Source organism: Gopherus flavomarginatus, chromosome 15 (assembly GCF_025201925.1).
Source record: "Gopherus flavomarginatus isolate rGopFla2 chromosome 15, rGopFla2.mat.asm, whole genome shotgun sequence".
Lineage (NCBI taxonomy): Eukaryota > Metazoa > Chordata > Testudines > Testudinidae > Gopherus > Gopherus flavomarginatus.
The window spans coordinates 16372693-16398602 of record NC_066631.1 but is presented as its reverse complement, the minus strand read 5'-3'; the positions used below and the strand labels follow the sequence as shown (position 1 = coordinate 16398602).

General features: G+C 53.8%; 1 protein-coding gene across 2 annotated transcripts; it reads right to left on the bottom strand.

Moving 5' to 3' along the window:
• Positions 1–962: 962 nt before the first annotated feature.
• SEPTIN5 (septin 5) lies at positions 963–25012 on the bottom strand. 2 transcript variants are annotated; one of them, XR_007769511.1, is made up of 12 exons: positions 24730–25012; positions 16916–17012; positions 15953–16039; positions 14707–14830; positions 14119–14253; positions 12937–13054; positions 11798–11899; positions 10446–10542; positions 8042–8177; positions 6004–6106; positions 2853–5186; positions 963–2184 (listed from the first exon to the last, which is right to left on the bottom strand). XR_007769511.1 is itself a non-coding variant. In XM_050924176.1 (11 exons), the coding sequence occupies exons 1-11, from the start codon at positions 24817–24819 to the stop codon at positions 5130–5132; spliced, it is 1146 nt and encodes a 381-aa protein (XP_050780133.1). In that variant the 5' UTR covers positions 24820–25012; the 3' UTR covers positions 963–5129. The 2 variants fall into 2 exon arrangements, 1 of the variants encoding a protein (XP_050780133.1); XM_050924176.1 differs by having other exon boundaries at positions 963–5186.
• Between the last annotated feature and the right edge of the window lie 898 nt (positions 25013–25910).

Below are 25910 nucleotides of genomic sequence, written 5' to 3'. Positions count from 1 at the left end.
GGCAGGACTTGGACCTGTTCTGGGCACCACCAAAAATTATACAAACTTGGCGCCCATGATCCCCATTGTATGCATTAAGGGCCAAACCCTGCCCCCGGTCTCCCCGTACAAGCCCTCTCGTGTAAGCCCATTGGGCCAGATTCTCTCTGCACCCATTTACACAGGGATGTAAAATGCTACCAGATCAGAACAGGAAGGATTGACTCCCAGCTGCATCCAGGATGACCCAAGGAACAGGGCCAGGGAAAATTGGGCCCATTGATTCAGTGGAGCTGTTGCTGAAGGCTGGACTGGGGATAAAACGTCATCTCATACGCTTTAAAACCTTTAAGTTTCTAATAAATCAGAGTGGCTCGTTCCGGTGATTACAGTTGAGCAGAAGGCAGGCAGGGAATCCGGGCTCATAAACTGTTCAGCATTTGTGGTAGTGTTTTTCTTTCATTTGGGGGGTGCTTCAAGACCCAGGTAGATTTTTCCATAGGCCAGAAAGGACCATTATCATCATCTGACCAGCTGCATAACCCAGGCCAGAGAATTTCATCCAGTGACTCCTGCATCCAGGGGCTGTGGAGTGCCATTTAAAGTGGGAAGGAGCACAGATTTGGCCATGCCTGACCCTCTCCTCTCCCTTTCCCCCCACCACCCCAGCATTTTGACCCCTCCAGCCCATGCTCCCCTCCGAATCTGAGTGAGTGGCATTGTGTCCTGGTGCACAGGATCATGGGACCACTCAGGTTGGACCCAGCCTATGCCTATGTTCAGCCTAATCTGATTGAACTAGAGAACTGGACAGATCACGCCCAGGGGAATTTTCCAGGCATCTTGCATTTCTGTCCCCACACCTAACAAGTCCCCCTTCCGTAGACAGAAAACAAATCAGAAAAAGGTCGTCTTTGTGGGTTTTTTCATGTATTTATTTCACTGACCAGTTCAGGTAGTAAACATTATTAATAACAATAATAGCCATCATCATCATTTTAATAAAATGGATACGTTTCCAAAGGGTTTGTTTCTCTTCGTTCACAATGACAAAGTACTCGACAGTAATGTACAAAAAAACCCAAGCAAACTGACAACGGGGAAAGGAAGTGCCTAGGAACAGAGCGAAGGGATGCGCAAATCACATGGGCACGAGCAAGCCAGGGTTACCAGGGTGGCTGTGTGCAATGAGGGAGCAGGGAAAGCCATCACACAGCATGAAGAATGGAATTCCCCCCCAAAGGAACAGGATGCAGGAAAAGGCATGTGGGTGGTCAGCGAGTGCTGGCAGAGCCAGGACCAGTGCAGCAATGGCACACAAACGGGTTCATCCCACAACCACCTCCCCAATCAGGCACACGGTTTGAGATGTGGTACCCACAACCCCCAGCGCAGCGACAGCTCATGAGAAGTCAGTGGAGCCAGACTGAGCTCCTGGAGTGGCTAAGTGCAAAAAATTGGCAAAGGCTTAGGATGCAGGGGTGTGTGTAGGGGGGTGTGTTGGGGGAAGGAGCAATCTAGCCATACTCTCTACTTCCTTCGCTGCCAGAGGGGGCTCCAGCCATGCTTACCCAGGAACGCCTCTACTAGTCATAGTGCGGCTCAATTCAACGGGGGAGACTCCATGCTGAGAACACGCAGATAGAGGGCAGATCTCTAGAGCATTCCAGGAGTCACCTCCATTTCCAACATCTTTCCAGGCAGCCAACCCTCCTCCCAGCCTCCCAAGAGGAAGGAAACCTGCTGTATCTTTGCTGGTGGGTCTCCGTGGTCCTATTTCACCTCTGGAGAAGTTGCAATTCCAGCTGCCTTGGCAGAAGGTGCTTCTCTCTCTCTGACTCCACACTACCCCTGCCCATGGCTGAGGAGTTCAGCTCTGTGTGGAATGGGTCTGGGAAACTTTACCTGATATAGCAGAAGTTTGTACTGAGTTGATGGAGATGTCCTCACCAGTAATGGGGGCAGATCACTTAGTCAGCAATTCTGGCTGCAGGTGCCCTGTCCTGCCAAATGCCTCAGACCCACAGCCATGCCCTGTGTCAATGCCTTAACTTGTGAACTCAGCCACCAGTACAGCTGCAGGCTGCACTCAACCAAGCTGTCACCTAATGCTAAAGGGAAGATGATCTCCTCTACCTCTTCTTGGGGCAAAACATGCTGGACGCAGAGGCTCTCTTCGCTGGTCTGGAAATGTTACCACCTTACCTGCAACAGATTGTTAACTTGTGGAATTCACTGCCTCAGGATAATGCAAAGAAGCAAGGAACTTATCAAGCTTTACAAAAAGGGAACAGACACTCCAATGAACATGAACAGCATTTGCAGTTACACTAGCACTAATAAAACTGATACAAGTTAGCAATCCTCATGCATCAGGATACTAGCTGATCACCAGCCCAGGCCTGGAAGAAGCTGTCCCCTCGGGCTACAATACTGCACAAGCGAGTGCATTATGGCGAGGCGGCTCACACTTTCCCTCTAAGCATCTGGCATTGGACAGTGCTGGAGACAGGCGTAAATGGCCCCTCAGTCTATCCTGGCATGGCATCTCTTACGTGCTTCGCACAGGGGGGACAGGACAGGACAAAGGAGCTGGGGAGATAATGACATTGCTCTTCTGGCTGAGTTTGTCCCCCAGGCACACTGCACAGCTCTGCACTTCATTGGGGCAGCAAGAGAGGGCTCTTAAACGAGCCAAAGGTCAGAGGTTTAGTTTGCTCTGGCCTAGCTTGGACATCTGTCCAAGAGGCAGTGCTGCCCTTCGTCAGCTTAGCCTCTCCTCGTTATTTCCGAGATCTGTCCCATCTCTCCTGCACCCACCCGAGACAAAAGAGGCTTGCCTGTGAATAACAGGCACCGCCCCAGCTACTCACCAACAGGCCAAGAAATCAGGGCCCTGCTGAGAGAAGCCAGCATGACACACTGCTAGCAGAAGCAGCCCTGGCACTTAACCAGACCCAGCCAACACTGCGCGTCACACCAAGAGTCGGCCATTGAGGAGTCAGAGCTGGACAACACAAAGCCACAGGTGAATGGGCACCCACAGGACTCAGAGCAGGAACCAGGGGCTGGGCAGGAAGGACCCACCCCCATGTGCATCAGGCAATCAGCTCCTTGCCAGCACTCCAGGGAGTCTAAGGGAAGACCCAGTTAGACTCCCCGGCTGGCTGCTGGCATTACTATCAAGACAGGCCACACTTCTGGTTGCTCCTTACTGTGCTTGGTTAAAAATAACCCGGCAAAATGACAGCGGCTGCTGCAGACACAGCCCTCGTATCTCTGCCACCAGATCCCGCCAGCTCGCCCTGCGCTGGAACTCAACCACGCAGGTCCCCGTGGCTAGGACCAGGGGCGGGAAACGGGGGACACCTAAAGCAACTGCCCAGCAAGGCTGTTGGGTGCAGTCCTGTGTGAAAGGGAAGGGAGGGGGCAGTGCATAGCCAGCAGAGCTGGGCTGTACTAAGCCTCCTCCCAGGGTCTCAAATGCTCCCTTGCTGCCCACAACCCATTCAGCACCAACCTGCTCCCTACACAGCTGGGACCGGCCTTACGGGTGGGAGACACGGGCGACTGCCCAGAGAGGCGCCATCCAAGTGCCACAAGATGGCAGGCCTGGGCTGCTGGAGCAGGAGTGAATGCAGGCGAGCTCAGGGCTGGAGCCTCTGGCCAGCCAGGCGGGGGGGTGGATGATGTCGCCTGAAGCTGCCAGTCTGGCAGGGAGGTGCAGACAGCAGAGCTTGCCCCTGGGTCCCCCACTTCCCAGGGGTCAGGGAATGTATGGCCAGGGGAGCCCCCAGGCTCAGAAACTTCTCCCTTGTGCAGCCATGAGTGGGGCAGGGAAGGGCAGCCCAGGGCACCATTTTCCATAAGGCCGGCCCAGTATATAGCCTGTCTTGCTGCCTCTGCCTTTCAGCTCTCCCATGTCAGCGAGGAAGGTGCAAAGGAAAACGTCCTGTCTCCCCTCAGGGGCCAGCAAGGCTGCAAACGCTCAGGCATGAGGAAAGTTCCATCTTTAGGGTTCGTCTCCTGCCCCGAGGCTTCCCCTGTTCAGGTTCAAACTGGGACACTGCCCTCAGCACCTTTCCAAGTTAGCCCAAGGCCTATGCACAGGCTGGATGGTGGGGGCTACCCCTTCCCTCATCCCAAAGAGAGCAGGAAGCGAAGGAAAAGCCACCAAGCTTCCTGCTAACCGCTCCCTAGTTCTGCCGGAGACTCAGACCCACAGTGTGGTTTGGCCACAGCAGGGGCATGGCTGGCTGGGAAGATGCTGGCCCCTCATGGGCTGCTTCAATATTCCTTGTCTCTGCAAGCAGGGATCTCCCAGCGCCAAGCGCCACATCCTCACCACTATGCTCTAAACCAGAGTTTCTCAACCTTTTTGATTCCAGGAACCAGCTCGCTGCCTTCCTAAGCCGTGTCAGGGAGATGTCAGGGACCAATCATTGAGAAACACTGCTCTAAATGAGGGCAGTGGAAGCTGGGGTGGGGCTGCTCTCTCCCTTCTCTGTGCAAAAGATCCTGGAGTTTCTCAATAGGAAAATCAGGCAGGAATGTTCAGGCACCTTAAAAATACCCCCACAGGCCAGCATCCCATGATCAACTCCCCCGCATTGCTCTCCCATGCAGAGCAGCAAGGTGGTCTGGGGTCCCCAGGGGGAGAGGATAGCTGGCTGGGTCCAACTCACGAGCTCTTGGTTCAGAGGGACATTTGTCCTTCTAAGTGCCTGTCTGGCCCAGGGGGGTTGGGAGGAGGGTCCCAGCACCTTGGTTGGGAGTAAACATTTATGTGCATTTACACAGAGTCTTCAAGTTCGTACACCATAGAAACCGTGACTTTGAACAGCAGCGCATTCCCTAGCCAGGGCTGAGTACATCTGGAAGTTGGAACGGTTCTAAAATGCGTTAGACACTTCCCAGGCTTAAAAGAAACAAAAGAAAAACACACCAGTAAATTGCTAAGTGAAGAGCCTCTTCCGCACTCCAGCTGACAGGAAAGCCAGTGTCACTGCTAATAAATTAGGGGGTGGGGGGGCACAGCTCTTGCCCACAAGTCTCTAGGCAATGGGGAACTTCTTCCTACAACCGCCACTTCTCAAGCAGGGCCCCAGAAGGTCGCCAGGGATTCCCTTTGCCCTCCATCCTCCTGACTCTCACTGGTCCTGCATCTGCTGCTGCATCTTCTGCAGCATCTCCTGCATCCTCCGCAACTGCAAGAGAGAGAGAGAGAGAAGGTCAGAGAGATTGCGGCTCCGCCCCAGCCAGTGAGATGCTCTAAGGGGGTGGTGGGCATGCGCTGTTACCAGGACAGCATGTTTGTGAGTGGGGTTCTAGGCCCCCCTCGATGTTGGGGCTGTGCGTGTCGCTTCTCACTCCGCTGTCTGCATGGGCTAGCTAGTAATGGCTCACAGGGTGCTCAGGATCACGCAGCCCCCTCCATCAAGACCAGGATGGGACATGGAGCTCACCCCCATGCCCTGCTGCTGCCCCTTTCCCCAATAAATCAGCCCAGCGACTGGCATGAGGAGCTGGTGCTACAGTACGCCCTGGCAGCTGTGCAGCGGGCACCGTATGACCTGACCAGGATGCGTGTTCCCAGCCTGCACTTGGTGCATTCCTGGTCGACGCACTCACTCACCTGACTCTAGGTGCTTCAGGTCACAGAGTGACCATGGTAGGGGTGGCCCCTGCCGGCTTTAAACCCTCTGACTCTGTAACCCAGTGGTGCTCACTTTGGCAGTGCTGACTGGTGCTTTGCTCAGAACTTGGGAGGGATGAAGGGGCTTTCAAAGAGACGTCTTCTAACTCCTCTCCGAACATGATGGCTGCTGGCATTGGTGTGAACAGGGCCTTGCTCTGTAGTTCACGGGATGGCATTACCACAGCCCAAGCCGGACACAACCTCCGGGCCCTGCCCTCCGGACTGAGAGCTCGTGAGGGCAGAGGGCAGCAGACAGGGGCACCAGCGAACCCTGGGGCAGCCCCTCTGCTCGTCGCTGAGGAGGGCAGGGTGCAGTGGGTACTCACCTCTTCATCCTTCATTTTGATCAGCTTCTCCGTTTCAGCATCAGGCGTTGGAAGGGGCAGGATAGGGATGGGGCTTTCTATCCTGTTGTCCTGAGTCAGCTTACTGGGGGAAGAGAGTGCACAAATTCAGTCCATTCCAGTGCCAGCCAGGCTGGGGTCTGCACAGCGGGGAACGAGGGCCTGTCACAAACACCCCAGGGCACAATCACAGCCCTGTGTGCCTGGCCAGCCAGCTGGGAAGTGGTGCAGACACCAGGATGCTTGGATGCAGTTTTGGGGAGCACGGCAGATGCGTGGGATCCATTCACACGCAGGCACGTATCACACTTGAGATTTCAAAAGAGCGGGCTGGGGGAGCTATAGCGAGTAAACCCAAGCCCTTAAAGAGCTGGCATCTCCGACCACCTCACGCAAAGGCCACATCAGCAAACCAATAAGCCACGAGCTGTGCTGATGACAAATTTAGGAGGCATTTACAGATCATGGTCTTGTGGTCTCTCTCGCTGTTTATGAGATAAATATACACACACATACACCCACGCGGAGACAGTGGTCAGCAATAAATATCAACATTTGTCAAGCGACTGGACCACGTTCACAGGCCTTTTTCAGAATGATCAGAACATGGAGCCAGTTTAATGACACAAAGCCTAGTAAGAAAGTTGGGGCAATATATTCAAGTGGTGAAAAACCCTTGGGGAACAAGAGAGAATTCCAAGATGTCACTGCATCCTCTCGCCACGTGGTGGCCCTGTTGGCTCAATACACATTTATCTTAGGGTTCAGCTCCATAGGAAACTATTACATCCCAATTCCCTCCTACCTGACGTGTAGAGAATCAACAAAGACATGAGAATTGGAGGCAAATAACAGAGGTGTTGGATTTAGAACCAAAAAAAGTGTGTGTGTGGGGAGGGGTAACTATTTTAGTTAAGTAATTTATTCTTCATCTTCTTTTAACTGGTTACTAAATTCTGTATCTAAACAGTCTTTAGGCAAACAAGTCACTTCTCAGCTCTCTAGAGATAATCACTTCATACCTAGTTCTCTTGGGATTCTGAATTCCCACCAATGAAAATAAAGCGGTTTGTCTGTCATAGAAATTTAATTCCATGCACCTGTGTGGGCACATTTACATCACACGTATGTACCACAAGCACACTCTCAGATATTTACATCCAGTGTGCAAGCGTTACTTGCCCATCGGAGTAATACAGCCACTTCTGGAGTGGAATGTGACAGCACAAACAACACCAAGCAACAGCTGAGCATAGGAAGCGATGGTCACAATCTACAACACAAGTGTGCTAGAGATTTTTAAAATTTGACATTTCAAATTTGCAGGGGTGGGAGGATTTTTTTATGAGATTTCCGTGACCAGCTCCCCCTTCCAGCTGAAACTGCAGGGGAGCGGAATGCAGTGACCCATGAGAGGGGAGGGCAATCTTCCGAGACTCGTTAAGACTCAGTAATCACTAATTGCTCCAACAGATGCATTGCCAGAGAAACAGCAGCATCTCAGAGGTGATGTCATGACTAAGACACAGCCACAGCTGGGGAGGATGTGGGAGCTGCCAACTCCTCGCTTCCAGGCTGCTGCTTTGGCAACACGTGCCGTTCACAGGCAAATCCCCAGGGGGATGGTTGATTCCCTGTTAATGTCACTAGGCCAGGTCTATTTTTTCCTACCACTGAAAAGAGTTCCTACACTAGGACCATCTATCTCGGTGCCCACAACACCGCAGGGCTGAGTGTGGGAACGTCCAGGCAGGGACTGGGGCTTCACAGAGGTCACCCCGTGGTGGTTCTCAGACAGCTGAGACACTGTGATTTTTGGTACGTTGGCTAGTTGTTTCTCCTTCCAGTATACCTGGCTGCCATCTGCAACTTCTCTCTGCACAGAGCACCCCCCCAGCACCTGGAATACCCCTGAGCCCCATTAACGAGGAGCAGATGAGAGCTCCTCTGCCTGAGAGGCACCGGACACACCCTCCCCCTCAATCTGCACAGGAGAAGAGCACCACCCACGGGCACCCACCTGGTCATCTGCTGGATGCACTGAGCTCTGTAGTTTTCATAGTGAACATCACAGGTGACATCCTTCAGGTCGTGCATGTGCGTCCGAATCAGCATGTTCCGCAGCTTCACAAAATCACAGTGCGCCTGGTTTTCCACTGGGGGAGCAGCAACAAACAGCACTTGGATTTCACCCCAACATCTGCCCGGGGCAAGGACGAGCAATGGCCCCGTCAGAGCCTCGCCACATCCAACCCCTGGCTAAAATGCTCGTCTCTTCAGGGTCCTTCCAAACCCCACTACTAACCCATCTCCTACCCCCCCACCTTCAGACATGCCCACGAGGCTGCCTCTCTGGCGTGATATCAGAGCACTTGGACTCAAGCTAACAACACCGTTTTAAACATGAAGGGGCTGAAGGCAGAACATTTCAACGACAGGGTCCTCTGCTGTAGGGCTTGTTTCTCCCCTTGGTCACACGAGCCTGAATTTGCTGAAGGATGATTGTGTGCACACAGGCTTGGGACCAGGTGGGTTCTGACTGGGGACACTGGTTCCAAGGGGTATGGCTCATATTCATCAAACCGGGCACAGTCTCTGGGACTGCAGCTAGCAATGGAAACTAATCAGAATAAAATCTAAGGGCTTTATGAGCCTGGTCTCTGGGTCTATCTTCATCCTAAATCTAGAGCCTGATCCAAAGTCCACTGAAGTCAATGGGCTTCTTTCCACTGGATTTTGGATTAGGCCCAGTCTCACTTGCTTTTGAAGAGGAGGAACACCCACCAGGGAAATGAAGTCGCAGGCATGCCAGGGCTGCATTGAGGCATGGGCACAGCCTATGTGTATCTAACAACAAGCGTCACCCCGGATAGGCGTGCAGCCAGCAGCTTTACTCCTCTTCTGAAACAGTCACCAGCGCGCTCGGCTCAGGATTTTCCAGTTAATTGTTCCCCTGTGTACCTGCGCAGTTAAAAGGGCACGTCCCAGGGGAGATCTGGTCCCCAAGCTGACCTGCCTCCTTCATTTTTTAGCTTGTAAAGTCAAGGGCAGCCAGGCCACATCACACCAGGGACTTCACAAGCCGCAATGCATCCGCCCCGTCCAAGGGCACTGAGCCATCAGCACAACAAACTAGTGCTTGTGCAACCCAAGAACCACAAGCCCCCTGCAGCAACAAGCCAGAGGAGAGTCAAATCAGTAACCAGCTCATTTCCGGGGCACTGGGTCTAGGGGATTTTCTAATCAGGGAGAACAGAAAGTTACAGGCAAAGGGAGGCAGCCCAGCCCTGTAGAGAAATGTTCACTCCACAGCACCCTTCTCCACTGGAATGTATTGCTCCTGGTAGGACTCTCCGAGCTCCACTGACTTCCCCGGCCGGAGCAAATGAGGCTTGAGGGTTGGGAGCTGCCTTTGCAGAATGCCGGCATCTCTCTCATTTAAAACAGCTCTTTCCTCCCATCTAAACAACAAACCCGCCCCATTGTGGGTATACTGCGGCTACGCAGCAGCTCACAGGCCACTGCCACCAACATCGGCCTGGCCAAAAGCAGACCAGTGGGGAGATAACATGAGGGGCATTCTGCTATCTAATGTCTCCCCGTACGGTGGGATCTGCCCCTCCACTCTCCTCCCAGTGGTGCTGGGTTTATGGGTCTCACCGCAGACATTGCCATGGCGGTGACAGCAAAGCCTTGTATTGCTGACTGGGGCAGAGCATGAAGGGTATAAACCTTTGCTCCGATGGGAGCAATGTCTACTCCGGAGCAACCAGGCAATGCCCGCCTTCCCAAGCAGAGAGCGGCTGTTTCCTAGCCTTAAACACTGAGTCTGCTCCCTTCAGAAACAACCAGAAGAGAGAGAGAGACGCGCACGCTCTTCTCTGCTCCTGGTATTTCTAAGGCAGCAGTCGCGATATAGAGGAGGACACATCTGCCGTCGGCCCAGCCCTGCAAGCTGCTCCCAGCTGTCAGTTAAACACGCTTGCCCTTCCCCATGAAGGAGCGTGCAGGGGAGCCGTCTGAGGGGGTGACTTTGAGTGGATGCATCGTTTGGGTACCGGAGCAGTGGAGCCATGGCACAGACTGCAGGCTAGCCACCCAAGCAATTACCCTTGTACAGCCCCTGCTGCTGCAGCTTCACGGCTACCAGTACCTGAGCTGGCTAAATTAAAGCTAGTTCCGGAACGTGTACATGAGCTGCAGTCACACCTGGTGAATACAGCATAGACGTGCCTTCGGTGTGCTGCCAACACGCACTTACCACTAGGGGGCTTCAAGGCCACAGGACTTTGCTGAAGCTCCCAGCAGCGCCAGCGCAGCACTGAACTCGACTCTGCACCGGCTGGAATTCTGCCCCAGGGCTGCCAGCCCTCACCCCCGCCTCCTCCTGGCTTCCCTGCCAGGCACCCAGGGACACGGCTTACCTTCCACGATGCCCCACGGGTACAGCCGCCCACGCACTCTCTGGCCTTTGGCCTCCACCACTGTGTTGCTGCCGATGACGGCGAAGGGAGCGCTCTCCTGAAACGAGAGCCGCCGAGGAAATCAGGAAGCCTGGGCAGGGCCAGCGGGAGGCACCCGTGGCCCAGATGGGAGCCCCGAGGGCTCAGGTTATGACGCCCACACGTGGTGATTGTGTTCTCTGGCCCAGGAGTGGGGGTGCAGATGGGAAGGGCATGCAGGAACTTCATCCTATTCCAGGCGCTGAACACAGAGCTTGTCCAGGGAGGGGCACACACTGCCCCTTTCCAGAGCAGCCGTCAGCGGGACGCCAGCTCACGCTGCCCCTAACTGCCCCTAAGCAGGCCGGGCTGCCCAGCACGTGCCACACTCAGGGACTTTCTGCTAGCCCAGCCCCAAGCCAGCTCAGGAAGATGAAGGGGTCTGGCCCTCTCCAGTGGGTCGAGGGCCATTGTCTGGCCCCCCGCCAGTTGTGCACAGTCGCATCGTTTCACCCTGCACACCTTGCCCTGAGGTACATTCCCGACAGCTCGGTGGGTGAGAATCGCTGCTCCATGGCGACGAGCATCACTCAGAAACCGACGCTCAGCACTGGGACATGCCAAGTGGGATGTGAGAAGCTGCCAGTGGTATTGCTGGATCACACGTGCAGATTGGCTGACACTGGGGTATCCTTCCCAGTGAGATGGGGGAAGGGTACCTGGCCTCACAGGAAACACCAGCCTTGGGGACTCTGTGCACCCAATTATTTTTCAGATACCCTGGGTTTGCCTGGCAAGTCAGATATCCCAAACGCTCTCCCTCCCTCGGCACAGGCAGCTCTTGACCTGGTCACATGCACTAGGAAGCCAGGAGGAGAGGAAATAACCCCTCACCACCTCCCCCCACCCCAAAAGTTAGAGAGAGGAGCCGTCGATCCCCACATCTGGTTGGTATCTGTGGCTAGGCAACAACGAGGGGAGTCAAGACAAACAGGGCCTGACTGAAGTCCATGGAATTTCACCAGGAACAAACCTGGCCCATTAGAGTGCTGTCTTAAAGCCGTGTGACATGGAACCGTACCCAGGTCCCTGTGCGCCACACTGAAGCCACTTCAAACTTTGTGACACCAGCAGGAAGAGAACTGAGATCTCCCGCTCCAAAAGCACAGGCCTCTAGCACCTGAGGTAAAGAAGAATCTCCACTGACTTTTCGCAGTATGGGACCTCTAACACACATGGTATAGTTCTGTTTTCACCCACTAGAGGGCAGGGGTGCACACCAGCCAGCTGATGAGACTATGGAAATGGAAGAAGAGGTCCAGGGCCTTCCTCACCTTCAGCTCCCGGTCTTGCTGTTTGAATTCCTCATCTTCATCAGAGTCGCAGTCTGGGAACTGGTAAACTTTAATCCCAAACTTGTCGATCTCTTCCCGGATCTGCTCCCCCGCAGGGCAAGGGCAAAATGAAAGACAGCACCAAAGAGCCTGTCAGCACGACCAGAGAATGCACCCAGCCGCCTTCGCTGCAGCCTCTCTGCTCTGGTTACTGGCGAGGGAGGGACCTTCCCGGGCTGGGAACACCAGTGGGGAAAGCACACAGCATTGTGGACTCTTCTCCGAACCCTGCAGAGCACTCTCCAGGGAGCAGGACCTCTCCTGAGATTGCCATGCTCCCGGGAAGGCCAAGGCAAGGAGGAGAAGTGATGAAAACAGGGAAGCCAACAAGGCCCCATAAGTGCTGGCTCCTGACTGGGGAATCTGGAGATGGGCAGGGAGGGGGGTTTTGAACCCATTTCCCCTATTGCCAGCAGCTGCTGGGAGATTGGATAAATGACCCACCTAAACCTCTCTGCTAGTTTGTTGTTGTCTGTGTTGAATTTAAAGGCAGGGATGCCCCTGCCCAGTGACATACAGAAAGGAACAAAGGAGAAGAACTGTCTTCTAAGCAAGACCAGCTTAGTCCCAGGGGATCTGGCACATCTGTGTGCGGCAGGGGGAATAAGGGGGGCACTGAAGCAGGTTATACCCACTGGCGGGGCTCCCCTCCTCGCTCGCTGAGCCCCATGCTGGAGACACTAGAAGGCACAGAGCGTCACGCCGAGGCGAGCGGTGTCTCTGCAGCAGAAGCAGAGATCTTACTGGTAGGCAGGGCACCAGGCAGGGTGGGGGACCCCAGCCACAGGTGGGGACGGAGCTGGATGGGTCCTCACAGGGGTTATTTTGCATGGGCCCCATGAAACATGGGGAGCAATGAGACAGGGTCGTGGGTCAGGCCATTCTGCTCCGTCCCTGACACAAAGGGGAGTGCAGGGTCTGCTTGCTCCTCGCTGGCTGTCCCTACTGAGCACCTCTCCAGCAGGAGGGGCTCTGCCAGCCTCCTTTGAGCAGGGCTCAGGCAGAACGTGGGACCCAGGGACTCGTGCGGACCCCTAAGCCCTGCCAACATGTCATGGCTGGATGGCAGCATCTCTCACCCTCTCCTTTAGCTTCCGGATCTCACTGGGGATCAGGCAGTCGGCCTTGGCGATCAGGGGCACGATGTTCACCTTCTCGTGCAGAGCCTTCATGAACTGGACGTCCACCGGCCTCAGCCTGCAGCAGGGAGAGGAAGTGGCAGGGGTTACCTCACCCTCCTCCTTTTCCTCTAGAGGGGGCACTCCCATTCACCCACTGGGCCAGATGCCCTCTTAGCAGTGAGTGGGGGGGTAGAGAAACTCAGCCTCGGGGCCTGGGGCAATGACGTTGCCAACGTTACAGGCCACAGGAAGAGTTCTCAGCAGCTGAAGTTAGGGCATGGGAAGTGGCTTGAATGTACCCCTTTCCAGCCTGGCTGCTGTAACAGCTCAGCCTATCGAATCAGAAAGACACCAGACGGGTATATACTCCCCTACAGAATATACCCTGCCTGGGGCCCCATCCTACTTTGCACAGCATGAAGCTATCAGATTCAGCTCCCTTGGGTATCCCCACTGGGCAAGGTCCCTGGGGCTGCCTTAATGTATGCCAGGGAAGAGGCTGGCACTAGAACTGGGAGGTGTAAAGGCAACTTAAAGCTCTCTCTGTCCCCACCCTGTCCTGTGCTGGGCACAGATCCACCAGACTGAAGATCCGAGGCTGCACGTTGGTTTTCTCCTTCTACTCCCCCAGGAGAGCAGCAGAGAGGAAGGGGCTTTGGGCCTGCAGGGGATCAGTGCCTAGAGAACAGGCCTCGCTCTCAGCGCCGTGGAGCCAAGATCATGTGACCAGAGTGTGTCACGTCAATGAGTAAACTCCCAAGAGGGGGGTGGCAGAGGGCCAGGCTGGGCAAGAGCAGATATCCCTGTTAGCGCTTCTAGCCCCAAATCCCACTCAGACTCATTACCTGCAATCCCCAACACTGCCACAAGAGGGCGACATTTGGGCATAGCCTCCTTCCACCAGCGTAAGGGGATGAATGGTTTAACAATGACCCAGCACCTTCTGGGCAATGCTGCTATGTAGGTGCTACAAGCCCCCATAGTGAAGGGGAGAGGAAAGCAAAAGAGGCAGAGCTGAGGGATTTGCTCACATGACTCCTGCTAACATGAGCAGGAGTCCGTGTGCAAGATCCTTGCATGCACCATGCTGAGACGTTGTCCCAGGCAGGAGACTGGCTCCTAGCGAACACAGCACCTCACCCGTGTCCGAAGGGCGAGATGAAGTAGAGGCAGCAGTGCACTCGGTTGTCCTGGATGTTCTTCCGGTTCAGGCCGCTCTCATCACGGAAATACTGTTCGAACTGCTGGTCGATGTAATCAGTGATGGGCTTCCAGCTGGGGGAGCATTGCAAACACACACCAAACCCTGCCTTTAACAGGAGACAGCCTGGGAGACATACAGCACAAGAGGCACCAGCTCCCTGTCCCCTGCCCCAGCCTAAGTCCCTGTCCTGGGCAGTGCTAAGGGCTGAATTTGTCCGTCTCTCTGTAACGCGAGAGCAGCATCCCCTTTCCCACCTTAAACTCCCTCTGCTCCCATCACCCAGGAGGGAAGGAAATGGCAGCTACAGAGCCTTAGGGTCAGGAGCGGCGCAAGTGTGGGGGAGCCATAGGTGCCCTAACCATGGCCCCGCCCCTTTCCCCAGGACTCACCCCACCCCACCTCTTCCCCCCACTCGCTCCTTTCCGTCCCCTCCCCCCACTTGCTTGCCCTTACAGCCTGTAAAAAGTGATGGGGCCGTGGACCCCGGCCCGTCTGTTCCAGCGCCCCTGCCCAGCCCTCCTTACCACTCAGTGTTGTTAACAGCATCTCCAAAGCCCGGAGTGTCGACTATCGTCAGCTTCAGCTTGACGCCCTTCTCCTCGATGTCCACGGTGTGTTTCAGGATCTCCACCGTTTGGCTGATTCGCTCTTCAAACAGAAATAAATGAACTGAAACCAGCGGTTAGTGCTGGGGGACCGCCTCCTCAGGCCGTGTCTGCACATGGACCGGTTCTCAGCATCAGGCCACTCCCACAATACTACCCTGCACTGTCACAGGCAGAACTGCTAGGGGCAGAGGAGTGTTTCACTGAAAAGTGTCCTTTTTGGGGCAAAAATGTGAGAAAATCAAAATATCCGATTCTGAAATGGGAAATGCAGTGCCTCATGGGAGTTGTAGTTTGAGTGATTCATGCTTTCATTCACCTACAAAGGCCTGGTGCCCAGCTCGGGCAACATTTCCCATCATGCATCATGGGCTTGGTATGGGGAGTTGGTGCATCATGGGTAATCAGGTGCAGCCAGGGAGCCTGGCCCATAAAAGAAAACAGGCACCTGAGGCACCTGAACCAAGACTCCCATGAGGCACCATGGCAGCATTTCAGAATTGAAATATTTTAGTTTTCAGCTGTTCACTTTTCCAGTGAATTTTCCTGCTCAAAGCAGACACTTTTGGGGGAAATTTCATTTAATCCAAAATCCAATTTTCCATTCAAAACCAGTGTTAATGGGAAATTTTCACCCGGCTCTAAGCACAGAGCCTTTGTGCACATTTGCCTGGACTGCCGTGCTGGCTTCGCTGAAGTCCACATGTCTACAAACAGGCCAGAAAGTGGATACTTTAGGAGGAACCCCCATATTGCACTAAACCAGCTGATCTAAATGGCCAGCCTCTGACACAAATCCTCTAGGAAGGAGATCCTTGGGAAAGAAAGAAGCAGGGCCCCTTACGTGCCAGGGACTAAGGCTGCATCCCTGCTTCTGCCCAACTGTCCAGGAAGGAGAAACCAAGCTAAAGATGTAAACAAACAGGCCACTCAGCATCTTTTCTTTGGAGAGAAAACTCTAGTGCTTGGAAATCCCAGGCCCAAACTTTTCTTGCTCTAATATTAGAGGCTGTATGGTTCGCTGGGGAGAAAGGAGCAGCTAAGCAGCAGTGACGGATGTGGGGCAGTTTGTGCTGTGGCTAATGTGAGGACTCAAGGTGCTGTATTTTAAAAGAGTCCCTGTGGAAACAACTGGCCTCACACATCTCCCTTGTGCTGCACTTACCCTCCGCGTTGAGAAGCTTCCTGTCTTTGTAAAGATCTGTCAGGAACAGGCTATTCACCAAGGTAGATTTCCCCAGGCCCGACTCTCCTAATGGACACAGTCAAAGAAAAGCAACACAACCCAGCACCTGGATTACTAAGAAATCCCGGAGCAAGGCTTTTAATGCTGCCTCTTGAGCCAAGGCAAGCGAGAGACAAGCCCTTCGGGGGCCACGCAGTGGTGGGCACATCCCCAGTGAGATCCCTCTGACTCTGTATAAATGGAAGAGCCCAGCTCCTCTCTGTTCTCTACCTAGGCTCCTAGCCAGCCCTGTTTCTGCCACCTGCAGTCAGGCCTGCGGCTGGTGGAGGGACAGGGCAGCTAGAGGAGGAGCTGGAAGAGCCCTTCCTGGCAGACTGGGGTGCGGGAGGGCTGGGGAGTCAAAGAACGTTTGGCTGGGAGACTAGAAAGCAGAACCTGGGAAGGATCCAGCCAATGCTGGAGTCTCTGGGGAGGGGGCTGGTGGGCACAGGCCTCCCCACAGCCCCAGGACCTGATCAGGCAATAACCAGAGAGTACCTGGCTGTGCTCCTGGGTTTCTGTAGTGGACGTTTGGGGATCGGTTCTGATTAAACAGAGGGTGAAAGGAGACATTTGGGTTCCACTGAAATCATTAGTAACGCTCCCACGGACGTCAGTGCCACTCGGGCTTCACCCAGTGAAGGCCTGCCAAGAGAACGGCTTCAGTACCTCCAGGCCAGGGAACCGGCTTGGGGCCTGACCCACCTCCCTATTCTCACTGAGCAGTTCCCCACTCCCCCAGCAGAGCTGTCATTTCAGTGGGTGCTTGCGTTGGGAGCACGCCAGCGCCTTGGGACACAAAGGATGTTCTCCCAACGCTAGGCCCAGCAGCACTGAACCTTATACAGGCAGGCAGGCAGCAAGGCTCCCAGGGAACCCACTGAGGTGGCAGCAAAGTCTCACCAGCTACCATCAAGGTGAAGTCGAAGCCCTTCTTCACGGATTTCCGGTGCACCTGGTTAGGCAGAGTGGCGAATCCCACATATTGCTTCTCGTGGTCCTGAGGAAGGAGGCAGACAGGGACAGCTCATGGAGGGGCTGTGTGCACAGGGATCTGCTATTCCCACTCTGACCCTGAATACTAAGTGGAGAAGGGAATCAACAGGGAGATCATTCCCCCCTCCCCTCCTGTAAAGCAGCCGGGACAGGGAGGGGGAAGTGCATGGTCCAGCTTCACAGACGGCCCAACCGGCCAGGTGCTTGCAGGTCTACGTTGCAGAGGGGAAGTGCAGGGAGCTGTGTTGCATGCCCCACCAATGCTCACGGGCTGTTTGCCAGCCAGCTAGGCCATTCTCACAAGTCCGTGGAAGGGCTGGGGCTCTGGCAGGCTCCCATCAGCATGCGGGAGAACTCCAGGGAGACAGCCTCCCCCATCCCCAACTGCAAGAGCAGAGGCGGCCGTCCTGTCTTTTCATAAGCTTCCCAAGCCCTTCCCTTCCTGACCAGCACAACCACAGACGAACCTGCCAGCACACAGCATAGATGCCAAGTGTGGGTTTTTCTCCGGGTTCCCAGCAGCCCAGGCGGCAGGGGTGATATTCCCTTGTCTCTCAGAAGAAAGGGGAAACTTACATTTTGCAATGGACAAGCCTGTGTAATTAACATGGCCAGTGCTGGCAAGACTCTAGTGCTGTGTAACACCAAGAGCATGCGGAACTGGCCTTGGCTGGCCCTCTCGGGGTTTTCTCTCTTGCATTCGGGCTGATTAGTGAGAAATTCAGAGAGTCGTTTCAGGAGCCCGCAGAGTGAAATGGAGAAGTCAAAATAGCAGAGAACATCTCTGGTGTTGCTCTGGTATAGGCTCTTTCATCCAAGGGATAATAGAGCACGTTGGGCCTCCGCATTCCTTTCCAGCACTGGAGCGCAGCACAAACCCACGTTGCTCGTTTGTTTTCAAGCACAGACCTCTGCCATGCAGGAATACAAGCGTGCAGTACGCATCAGGCCTCTCTTATATGCAGGCACGTCTCCCTTGCCAGAAGGGCACACGCTGGACAATACTGCAGGCAGTTCATACTAGCTGCATCTGCTCACCAGAAGTCATTGGCAGTGCACAGCAAGAAGTTTGATTCGTCCTACAGAACCCAGAACCAAAACTGCACATTTGCGAGCACCTTACCTATTCACCAGCTAGTTACATTGATACGGACATCTCTCTTTTACAGCATGTGACCTGTGCGATCACACTGCAAGCACAGGGCCCACCCTGCATGCACACAACACACACCACAAGAAAGTACACTGCTGTACACTACATACACACACAGTGTGGTGCTCGTACTGCAGTCAGGCATACTTCATAAATGCATGCTGGAACAAATGGTATAAATGCTGCATGCATGAACTAAACGCGCTACATGTAAAACAGTACTGCATGTGACATGCTGCGAGCATGAGACACATACAGACACACGCTGCATGCCTGGAACATACAGGCTGCACAAACACAGTCCCATAAAGGGATAAAACCCAGGGCGGATTAAACTAAAGTTTGTGGGATCTCTTCAAGTGAGGCAAGCAGCTCTCCTTTAGCACAGGCGGATTAATTTCCAGGGCTATCACAGCACACATGGGCCGAGAAGTAACTCAAGCTCTCCCATACCCAGCCGAGCTCTTGATGCTGGCTTCAAGATGTGACAGACGGCTTTCTGGGGTCTGGAGGAAGAGCCAATTTGGGTACCTGTCATGCCACAAATCCTAGCTCAGCTCAGCAAAAGCCCATGAATACAGTATTCATAGATCATTTATCTTGGGAGGAACTGTTGGCTGCACACCACAGTTGCTACACAGAGAAGTCATTCTCTTAGCCAAGTCTGCTCCACCATCATTCCCAGTTCCCTAAAGCCCAGCTGCAAAATCTGCCCCATGCACACCCTGGGCTCCACTGCTCGCTTCAACGCTGCATGCATATTCCTGTCCCCCACAACCCTAGAGAGGGGGGCAGACAAGTGAGGCAGGTGAGCAAGAACCCTGGCAAATATGCTCCAATCTTACATACTGTCCAAATCTGAGCCACATGACAATTCATCGGCCACCCGGATTGGCTGCATCCCAAATTCTGCGTTTCAAACCCGCTGTGGCTGGCTTAGAAACAAACCCCCCCACCAGGATTCATGCCACTCAGACAGACCAGCACAGCCAAGAGCCTTTTGCAGCTCCAATCCGGCACTAGCACCAATGCTTCCATCCATGGGTTTGGACACTGCTCCCTTCCTAGTTGCCTACTGCCCAGAAAGTCAGGCCAGTTCACCCCAGCCGAGGATGTGTCCTGGTCCTCATCTTTTCTCTTCTTTGGCCTCAACTGCGCAGTGCCCGGGGAAGCTGCTTGCACCAAAGCAAATATTTGGGGCAACCCCCCGCCCAAATCGTGTGTTGTGCCACTGGGGCGAGTCTCCCAATGGGATTGCCAGACCCCTGACATTTTTATCACTCTAACCCTGACAAGTGGAGTGGCCAGAAGCTTCAATGCCAGTCTCCTGGGCTTGACCCTACATTACATTTCAGCATTGATCTCCACTGCTTCCTTCCCATCCCTTAGTTAAAACAGACGCCGGGGAGGGAAGGGGCAATGAACACATGAAATCACAGAGCGAAGTCAGCAGTGGGATTAGAACCGGCACCCCTAGTGTTCCTCCCAGGCAAGCGTTTAGCTGACTGAGCTAAAAGGTTTTGATGTCCCAAACCACAGGCCCAGGAAGCAGCAGCAGCGAAGGAGAAAACTCTCTTGATAGAAAGTGACAGAGGCTCCAGGTCTGTCACTGGGTTCCACTGACTGGGAAGGAGGGCACGGATCTGAGGCTTGCTGGGCAATGTCAGGCTTCATTACTACAAAGAGAATTTTAACCTCTCCATGCACCGAACTCCCCTGGATCTTGCCGGGAGAGCTGCCTGGGAAACACGGCTCAGCTACGCCCCACAGTGCTTTGCAAAGGGCAGATGAGACACGTGCTAAGAAGGGTAAGAAAAGGTCAGTGTCAGTTTGCAAGAGGGAATAGGAAGACTTAGTAAAAGGGATCCCTTCTATTCGATGGGTGTTACGTGCCAGAGCAATTCTGCTTTCTGGCTGCTTGGCTTGCAATCAAAAATACAACCATCAATACCACAGGAGGCCCTACGTGTTGTTCAGTGGTAAATCAATATTGACTTAAACACGCAGCACCCTTTGCTAGTTCCTTTTCACACAGAGACGCTTTGAGTTTGGTGCAGGAGGGAGCTGTGGGTCATTTTGAACAACTGCTTCCAAAGACCAATCACCAGCTCCTACCTTGGGGACCTTAGGAACTGGAACGGTGCAGTAATAACTCCTGTCCCATATAGTTTATTCTTAAAAAAAAACCACTGGATGAGGTAACTCTGCCTCTGACAATGGAGAGATTGGCCATATTGAGCCCTGGCGTCACTCCGCTAACGTCAATGAAACCAAAACTGGGTGAGTTTGGTCCATTGCGTCTCTGGTAGCTACTCAGGCCAAGCTGGAGAGCTTACACCTATTGTAACACTGGTTACTTCTTTATATCTACACCTCAGAGGAGACTGGCTGCTCCATCTCATATGGACAGATCCTACTGGGCCCAGGCTGCTGCCTTTAATCAATAGCTCATTTGCCTGACACAATGCCTTCCCTTCCGCGTTTTTTATTTCATCCCTAGTCCGGGGCCAAGGTGAGAGCGAGGGCAGGAGCTCCCCTCCCCCTGGCTGGTGCTGCTTGATGGATAAGGAGAGCTCCCAAGCTGAAGTGGCAAGAGTTCCCATGTCACTTTCATTGTATTTTAACCCTGGTCTAGAATAGCTAAGGCAAAAGCCGCTCAGCCTCCGGGAATGGGAGCCCCTCCCATTGCTCCCCAGCAACTCCTCTGACCAATTAGGGATAGCTTTGGCAAGTGCCGAAGGGAATCCCAGCTGGCCCTCTTGCACTGGGAGGCTGGCTGAGTGTACACGCTCCAAAGGGTATGCGTGGGGAGGTGGGGTGCAGGAGCAGTTTCCCCCAGAGGAAAAACGGGGGAGGGGGAAGATCCTTATTGCTCTAATGGGGCTTCCTCCCTTCCCTTGAGGAAGGCACCCTGAGTCTTTTAAATACTTTGATCTATTTAGGGTTTTCATATTAACATAGCTCACCTACCCCACCCCACTGTGGTCCCAGACATGACAACCTAGAAGAGAAGTTCAGAGCAAACAAGGCCAGGTCGAAGCAGTCAATCACGGGACACATATAATGGATCAGCGTCTGCCCAGAGACACGTGTGCACGTTTCCCACCCACTTCAGTGGGGGCTGCGCATGCATGTCTGAGGGCAGAACTTAGCCCACAATATCTATCTCAGCTGCATACGGGCCCACCAGAGGCCGCATTACAGGCACTGACTAACAGGTCAGATTCCTGCTGGGCGTAACACACAGCCTCCTGTGAAGCATTGGGCTCAAGAGAGGGCAAATATGGCTTCAGGTCAACTACCTGAGCCCTACATCCGCACGGCAGAGAGGGGATGATGCACTCAATCAAGAAAGCCCACAAGACCTGGAGGTGGCCGGTGCCCTGGGCATACGATAAATCCAACATGTTTATTACATTTGATGATTTGTTTGTGCCTTTTTCTTTCAAGCTGATGCTGCACTAATGGAAGTATTCCTTAATACCCGACACTGACGCTCTCGGGTCATCCACCTGGGAAGAGCAGCAGACACAGTGCTGCAGGAATGGTGGGCTCCAGGATGTCTGAGCACAGATGGTGCAGGAGGGCAGGTGTCTTTCCCACCTGTGGATCGGGAGTAGAGGTAAAATCCTGCTGTCCAGCAGGCTGGGGGCTTGGACCTCGGAGATGGGTAACACTGCAAAAGCTCCTTCTCCCCCTGCACAGCCCTAATATGGGGCTTGGCCAAGCCTAACGTAATACAGCCCATGATATTCAGATGTCTAAAGGAGCCCCACTGGCCCCAAGTAAAACAGCAGCAGCAGGCAGGAAGCCAGCCTTGAACAGAGAAAAGTCAGCCACATCCTTCCAGGCAGAGCCCTGCTGCCTCCTTTGCGTGTGTGTCCTTTAGGGTCAGTCTCACACCAGCACGAAGGCTTCAGGATGTCACGCAACCCTGGAGGAGTGACCCTGGCACTTGGAGGAGAGGAACAGTCAACATGGATTCACCAAGGGCAACCTGATTGCTTTCTGTGATAACTGGCTCTGTGGATATAGGGAAAGCGGTGGACGTGATATATCCTGACTTTAGCAAAGCTTTTGATATGGTGTCCCAGAGTATTCTTGCCAGCAAGTTAAAAAGTATGGATTGGATGAATGGATTATAAGGTGGATAGAAAGCTGGCTAGATTATCAGGCTCAACAGGCAGTGATCAACGGCTCGATGTCTAGTTGGCAGCCAGTATCAAGTGGAGTGCCCAAGGGATTGGTCCTGGGGTTGGTTTTGTTCAACATCTTCTTTAATGATCTGGATGATGGGATGGATTGCACCCTCAGCAAGTTCAAGGATGACACTAAATGGGGGGCAAGGTAGATATGCTGCAGGGTAGTATAGGGTCCAGAGTGACCTAGACAAATTGGAGGATTGGGCCAAAAGAAATCTGATGAGGTTCAACAAGGACAAGTGCAGAGTCCTGCACTTAGGACAGAAGAATCCCATGTACAGCTACAGGCTGGGGACCGACAGGCTAAGCAGCAGTTCTGCAGAAAAGGACCTGGGGACTACAGTGGATGAGAAGCTGGATATGAGTCAGCAGTGTGCCCTTGTTGCCAAGAAGGCTAATGGCATACTAGGCTGCATTAGTAGGAACACTGTCAGCAGACTGATGGAAGTGATTATTCCCCTCTATTTGGCACTGGTGAGACCACATCTGGAGTATTGCGTCCAGTTTTGGGCCCCCCACTAGAGAAAGAATGTGGACAAATTACAGAGAGTCCAGTGGAGGGCAACAAAAATGATCAGGGGGTTGGGGCACATGATTTATGAGAGGCTGAGAGAACTGGGCTTATTTAGTCTGCACAAGAGAAGAGTGAGGGGGCATTTGATAGCAGCCTTCAACTATCTGAAGGGGGGCTCCAAAGAGGATGGAGCTAGGCTGTTCTCAGTGGTGGCAGATGACAGAAGAAGGAGCAATGGTCTCGAGTTGCAGTGGGGGAGGTCTAGGTTGGATATTAGGAAACACTATTTCACTAGGAGGGTGGTGAAGCACTGGAATGGGTTACCTAGGGAGGTGGCGGAATCTCCATCCTTAGAGGTTTTTAAGGCCCAGCTTGACAAAGACCTGGCTGGGATGATTTAGTTGGGGTTGGTCCTGCTTTGAGAGGAGGTTGGACTAGATGACCTCCTGAGGTCTCTTCCAACCCTAATCTTCTATGATTCTGTGCCCCACAGGCAACAGCTGAAGCCAGCCAGAGTGAAAGCGGAGGTGTCACCGACCTTCGGGGCCCTATTTATAAACCAAAGTGCTTACAGCAAAGCAAATGGGTCTAATCTCTAGTTCGGGACATGCTGCCCAGTTCGCCGAAGGCCACGATGATACATTATATCTTGGGGAGATCCCAGCATGCTCCCTAGTCAGCCCTAACGAGGCTGATGGTGCACAAAGGGTACAGACGGTAACAGCAGCCTGCAGGCTGAGATCTACGCAGGTCACACCCTACCCCTCTGTTAGGAGTGCTGGCACTTGGGTGTCTGCTAAAGGGAAGAAATCCCACTGGCCGTCTACGTATGTACGCTGGAATTTAAGGTGTGCAGCACAATGCACGTTGCCTCCAGAGGTGCTGCGGGAGCAGTTTGAAATGCGCACATAGTGGCTTCTCCCCATCTCCTTTACAACCGAACCCCCCTACACTGGCAGACCTGCCGTTTCATATAACAGGATCACTAACCCAGTGATTATCCTAGGGATCAATTTGACCCAGTGGGTTTAGTTAGAACTAGTGACTTCTTAATGATGGTGAAAATCAGCCAGATGCCAGACGGCAAGAAATGATCCATCCCAAGCCAGGATGTTGATGGCTCCCCTGCCTGCACCCCGGCTCTCACAGGATGTTGTCCCATACACATTGTTCTGGCCTCTGAGTGGTACAGAGAGTGCTCCAACCACATTGGTCAGTGCTCAGTTCCCAGCAAGCTCCTCAGTGCCCCTCCCGATGGCCAGATAAACACAATGCTCGGTACAGGGGATATGACACACCACATCTCTGCCAGGGCAGTGAGCATACAGCGATGGGCCTGTACTCCCATTCCCTTTTCAGAAACCGGAGCAGGCAAGAGGCAAAAGCAACTGCTTGTATCAAAAACTGCAGCTCCCACGGCCTGCTCCCCTCACACCCCCTTCTCAGGCCAGGCCTAGCAGCACAGTGTGTGGGTGAACTCAAGACACGGTCACCAGCCCAGAACAACAGCAAGAAAAAATGGTTTTCACCAGCTGGTTAGTGAAATGTAACGTTAACATGGTAACAGACACCAGGTAGTATGTACACGTACACACCCACCGCCTCCCCCTTCCCTCGCCCTACTCAGATGGGAGCAGCGGGGAGTCACTGTGGGAAATCACCCACAACGCTATTCTGGCATGTGTCTCCCAGCTGTCCGACACCTCGCTGCAGCCTCTTACACTCAACCCAGTCCTGCTATCTGCTTCCTGCGTCTTTCCGCTCCCCAGCCCTCAGAGGTCCCTTCCATGGTTAAACCCTTCTCCTCAGGCAGCATTCCTCCACCACACACTGCTATAAATACACCCTGTACCTTCAGCTTGACCAGGTGGCTTCTCTGGGCCTGCGTCCGGGGAGAAAGCAGCCGCTCCACTAACAGCTCCTGAATAATGATTGAATCCATAACCCTGGCAGGCGAGTCTGAGAGCCGCCGTGGGCCAAAGAAACACCACAACCACCACCCATGTGTTCACTCCCAGCCTTGAATAAATCCATAAGGCAGCCACCCCCCGCCTGCGCGCATGCACACACAGACACACACACGCACAGCTCAGCCCCTCTGCAAGGGAGAGAGCTCCCACGACAGCCAGCGGGTTGGAATTTCCTGTGCTGCTGCGGCTGCCTGGCCTGCAGATGGGGCTTGCGAACAAGAATAGGACCAAAGTGACAGCGACTGGAGGGGGAGTCGGGGGAAGCGAGCACTCACAATAGCCAACACAGGGGAATGATGTTACAATGCCTCCTTCCACCACACCCCACCTCTGAGGACTCTTATGGGGGGTGGGAATCAGGGGGGCTGGCTGGATTTGCACTCTGGTGAAACGTAGCCCCTCTAACCGTTGAGCTGTGACAGCCCCCGTCTGTGACGCGGACGCTCCCACCGCACACGACAAGCCCCTAATAACAACAACTGCATCTGCCACAGACACGTTACAGCCCTTGAAGTTCAGAGCGAGGGCTGAGAGTCCAGGGCTTCATTTCAGCCTGAGCCTGCGCACTGGTCCTAATAAAGACCCCACTGTGCTTCACTTGTTTGTTCTTCAGGCCGGGGTGGGAGGGAAAAGGGAGTTTACCCGGATGTGAGTTAAGGCTGAGTTGGGATTTTTGACCCTTCGCTGCCGCTTGAGACCAGGCTCTGGCTGTTATTTAAAGGCACGGTGGGAGGATTCGGTCTGCTGCAAGTTCCCTAACTTTTGCTTCTTTTTATTCCTTTTTCCAAAGTGGATCATTGTCTTTCCAATCAAATGCCTCAGTGCTGTTTTAAAAAACCCTCTCCCCCTGCTAGTGCTATCCTAATGAGCCAGCAAGGTAGACGGGTGTAGGAAGATTGGTGTAGGAGATTTCAGCCTCCAGCTGCAGAGGAGCCATCGTAATGAACAACGAGGAACAGAACTCCATTCCAGCTGACGGGGAGAAGAACGTGTTATCAGCTCTGCTCCCCGCTCAGCTCCAGCTCTCCAGAGTGTCATTTCTGCCCTCTCCTCTGGAATATTT